Here is a 4,579-nt window from a genome sequence, read left to right on the forward strand (position 1 = left end):
CTTATAACACAACCCTTGATTTGTGATCACTTGAGAAAGAAGGTTAGTTTGCAAGGTTCTAGGACATGGATTTAGAGGAGTGTGAGAGCTCAAGAAAAGAAGGTAAGGGTTTCAAATGATAGATTATTGTGTGGTTGCATATTAAGAGTGTAGTAGTGATTGGAAGCATTTGACTGATTGGAAGCATGCCCATCTTCAAAGCAATGCAATGATTGGAAGGATGCATTTTTAATTTGAAGGTAATCATTTCAGAATTGCATTAAGAAAAAACCCCTCAAATCATTGATCTTCAAACCAATGCAATGACTAATTATAGTCATGCCTTCAAAGCATCTTTTTGGTCATGCATAAAAAGCATCACGTATTTGAAGGCAAGCATTCCAAACTTGCATTCCATGCAAGCTCTACAACCAAGGCACACACACCAATAATGTAATAGATCCTAATCTTGAAGACCTTTCATGTCTCTTTAATCACCAGTGTTGATGACAATATATGTAATCCTCAAACCATGTCACAAGAAAATCATGAAGATACTCTTTGGGTCTCTAAAGGTCGATGATTTTATGCCAACAAGGTGTCCTAGCCCCACCTAGCTCTTTGGGCTCTCTAAATCATTTCAAAAGACAATTATGAAGATACTCTTTGAGGTCTCTATGGACAAGAAGCTAGCCTTTATGCCAATAAGGCCTCCTACTTCTAGTTAAAAGCTGCTAATTATAAGTGTTCAAAAGAGAAATTAAACAAAAAAACTTTTTAATTATATTTCATTTTGACACTCTAACACAAGAAATGGCTTTATTCATATCACATCGATTGTTTTGACTACAAACATGACCATGCTTGGAGTCATATTGACCAAGTTATGGCCAAAATAAGATTGGCTATCCAAAACCCCCAAGCACATGAGGGGCTGCGCATATCACATCGATCATTTTGACTACAAACATGACCATGTTTGGAGTCATATTGACCAAGTTATGGCCAAAATAAGACGGTTGTCTTATTTTGGCCATAACTTGGTCATAACCGTCTTATTTTGGCCATAACTTAGTCAATATGACTCCAAACATGGTCATGTTTGTAGTCAAAATGATCAATGTGATATGAATAAAGCCACTTCTTGTGTTAGAGTGTCTAAATTCTACATCTTTGAAAAGTTTTTGTTGAAAAATTCTTTCTTTCATAAGAGCTTGAACTTATCATGCTACACATGCGCATAATGTTTTGCCAACCATCATTATATATCAAAAGTTTGAACATGTATACTTAGTGGTTATTAATAATGAATAATTTCAACAAGAGCATAATCAATGATACTAAAAGGGCATCCTTATTAGCTTCACGTGAAGGCACCACACAAGTTCATGGTGACATGAACGTGATCCATAATTGGTGATCCATGCACAAAATTCTTACCTTGAGGCTCAAATAAAGATAGCAAGAAAACCCTTAAGCTCACAAAGGTGTATGTTATTAGTATTCCCTGTCATGTCTTTTTCATTCACAACTCAAAAAAAGCTCACAAAAAAATGAAAAAGCTCGCATGCAAAGGTCGCAAAAAATTTTCCCCCAGATTAGACAAAGAAACTTGTTTTACAAAGCAGACCTTTCCTGGTAATTGCCGATGTTTTGTATAGAAGAGGAATTGACCAGGTAATCAGAAGATGTATACAAGATCATGAGCCAAAGGCTGTCCTAGCTGAAGCCCATGGAGGACTAGCAGGAGGACACTTCTCTGGAGATATTACAGGTAAAAAGATTTTATAAGCTGGTTTATGGTGGCCTACAATTTAAAAGATGCATAATTGGGCCAAAGCATGTTTGCCATGTCAGAAAGATGATAGACTACTTGACAGTGATAGGATGCCCCATAAACCAATTCTCCCCTTGGGACCTTTTCAGAAATGGGGACTAGATTTTATTGGACCCATCAAACCTCCAGCAAAGTTTTCATGTAATCAATATATTTTGGGTGCCACTGATTATTGTACAAAATGGGTTGAAGTTGTAGCACTCAACACATGCAAGGCTAGGACTGTGGTACATTTCCTTTGTCACAACATTGTCACGAGGTTTGGTGTTCCTATTATGAGCTCCACCAACACACATCTAAGAGAGGAGGGTTGCTTGCACACATGGCAAGGTGAACCACCAATCAAGAATGTACACGTGTCATCACTTCCTTTAATCCAAAAACAAGAGGCACAGGGTGTCGGGCACACTGCCCTCGAAAAAATAGGTTTTCCTGCTCACATCTCTCAAAAGAGGGAGATGGGGCAAGAAGGAAGAGGAGAGGGAGACAAGGGGCGAGGCAGGACTGAGTGGAGGGAGAGAGGGCGGGATTCAAGGGAGGAAATTCTAGTTTTCTAAGGTTAAAATCACTTCAAGACGTCCCCTTTAGACGGGTATCCAAAATGGCAAGTTTGTGGTTGCTATAGCCTGCGGCTAGCGGGGGCAGTGCTAATAAATTATGTTACCTTTGGTATTAGGAGAACCATGACTACACACTTCCAAGTGAGGGGAGGAAAAGCATGAAAAGCATGAGGGTCTAGGTGCTTCATGAAGAAGAAGAGGAAAGCCGACAACAAGAAGATGGGCAAGGAACCCAAAACCCTTGTTTGCCCTAAACCCTTTGCACCTCGTCCTCCATGAGACAGTCATGGGCTTTCTCATCCACTTCCTTCACCCCGCTTCCAACCTCACTCTCAGCTATGTCGCCTCCCCTGACGCTAAGGTCGACCTCGGCACCATCGCCACACACTTCTCCCTCGACCCTTCCTTTGTTCGCTTCAATGGCCACTACCTCAGTCGCAATCACCACTTTATCTGTAGCCTCTCCTGGCGCCAGGTTCTCACCTTCTTTCACAGCCGGGGATTCAGCTCTGGTCGAGCCCATCAGGACCCCGTCCTCGTGGAAGGGGTTTCTCTCCTGCAACCCCGTATTGGAGGTCAGTAGCTGCTGATTGTACGTTTTCAGAAGTCCTGTATACGGTTTTGTCTAACTGCAAATCTTTTAGTATGACACAATGGTCTAAACGTATGAAGCACAGGGAATTTGCTGCAGATCCCAATGTTGCCGTATCTGAAGAGGATGGTTTGAATCACGACGACTCTCAGAATTTGAAAAGGACAGCAAGAGAAGCAGGTATTCCCGCCTGTACCACGGGAGAGAAACGCATAAGGCAAGAAAATAATTCAGGTACGTTTGCATGCAATCCAACACCTAGTAACTTGATTCGAATGAGAGTACGTATGTTCTACGAGTAGCTATGCTCACAGGTTGAGTCGTTCTGCCGTAGGAAGTACGTCAAGTGTGTCTGAACCATTGACTTTACCATCAAAACTGAAGAGAAGACGAGATCAAGATCCTGCTGTTTCTAGCAAGTGGAGCAAACGGATTAGACATGAGGTCAGTCCAGGTGAGAAGCTATTCTTATTTGTGTTGCAGTCGTCTTTGCAAAAAGCAATACACGCGAGACCTTGTAATGGGTTAGAAATCTGGAAAGGAATACTAATGGTTTTTAGAAAACCCAAGAGATTTTGGAATCTTTCAAAAGCCTATGGTTGTGTACCGATGAGAACATAAGCGTAGCTTTGCTTACTCAGTTATTTTTATCTTTAATTTTTTCATTTACTCTTAATTTTGTTTGAAGTCGCTTACAAACTCTCTTCTTTCGCTTGTTTTATAAAAAGTTTATATTCTAGTCTTATGAAGGTATATATTGGTCTTTAGGTATCTGCGATGCAGATACCTGGCTAAGTTCAACAGATGACAACATTCTCCAGTCCCAAGAGACCAAGTATAGGCGTGCTTCAAAGAGACCTGTGGCAGGAGATGAAGTTTCAACCTACACAGCACTTTGGAAAAGAATAAAGGAGATAAGAGTTTGAAACTGAGACTTCACATATGTGATCTGCTGGAGTTCTCAAAATCGCTTCATGTTTGAAAGAAAAGGTGCAATGAGGAAACTGTATGAAATCTTTTTCTGTCAGAGTTTCTATAGTGCTGAATCTGTACATCTTAAGGTTATAGCAGTATGTGCTGTCTTTGCCACAAACATGCTCATTTAAAGAGGATCTGCATTATTTCAAGTGCAGCCTCGGATAAGCCTCGGGAGTAATATCCAGCTTTAAATAATCAAATGTAGATGACAGTGTTTTACTTAACTATACTGGCTTTTGTTTTTGAAGTTTTTTGATGGGACATCAGCTTGAGCTCCTAGTAGAATCTTTCAACCTACTCTTGCAGACTAGGGTAAATGAATTAGGAAACCTAGGTGATATATCTTTCAAGGCAGGTAGCAGATGCGAAAGACGTGAAGTCAGCTTATGGTACTGTCAAATGCATTGGGTGCTACTATCGTTCCTAACCTAACATCTCAAATCTAAGGCATGTGCAGTAAGGCAAGGCATGAGGACATAGAGGATATATAGCTAAAAGTTCACAAGAGAATACTGATGGACTCTGGGAGGAATGCTCTGACCTGAATCCTGCTTATGTACTAGCTCCAAATGCTGCTCATAGGACTGTGCTCTAGTATCCGGTACTATAGCATATCTTCTAGTGATCCTCACT

The 4,579-nt window shown here is 40.7% G+C and overlaps 1 protein-coding gene across 5 annotated transcripts; it reads left to right on the top strand.

Annotated features, from left to right (window-relative positions):
• Positions 1–2,466: 2,466 nt before the first annotated feature.
• Positions 2,467–4,152, top strand: LOC147905831 (amino acid-ligase). Of its 5 annotated transcripts, none has more exons than XM_087381886.1 (4): positions 2,467–2,951; positions 3,068–3,202; positions 3,303–3,422; positions 3,773–4,152. In XM_087381886.1, exons 1-4 carry the CDS (start codon positions 2,663–2,665, stop codon positions 3,892–3,894), a joined length of 666 nt encoding a protein of 221 aa, XP_087238012.1. In that variant the 5' UTR covers positions 2,467–2,662; the 3' UTR covers positions 3,895–4,152. The 5 variants fall into 5 exon arrangements, with proteins under 5 accessions (XP_087238012.1, XP_087238019.1, XP_087238024.1 ...); XM_087381893.1 differs by having other exon boundaries at positions 3,303–3,412; XM_087381898.1 differs by having other exon boundaries at positions 2,469–2,951; positions 3,303–3,412; positions 3,737–3,899.
• The last annotated feature ends 427 nt before the right edge of the window (positions 4,153–4,579 follow it).

Source organism: Dipteris shenzhenensis, chromosome 1 (assembly GCF_047967505.1).
Source record: "Dipteris shenzhenensis isolate YYH24624 ecotype China chromosome 1, Dip_SZ_1.0, whole genome shotgun sequence".
NCBI classification, from domain to species: domain Eukaryota; kingdom Viridiplantae; phylum Streptophyta; class Polypodiopsida; order Gleicheniales; family Dipteridaceae; genus Dipteris; species Dipteris shenzhenensis.

Coding starts and splice junctions, on each gene's coding strand:
- LOC147905831 (XM_087381876.1), top strand. CDS start 2,663: ATGGGCTTTCTCATCCACTTCCTTCACCCCGCTTCCAACCTCACTCTC. Junction 2,952..3,067: donor CCTGCAACCCCGTATTGGAG/GTCAGTAGCTGC, acceptor AATTTGCTGCAG/ATCCCAATGTTGCCGTATCT. Junction 3,423..3,736: donor TAGACATGAGGTCAGTCCAG/GTGAGAAGCTAT, acceptor ATTGGTCTTTAG/GTATCTGCGATGCAGATACC.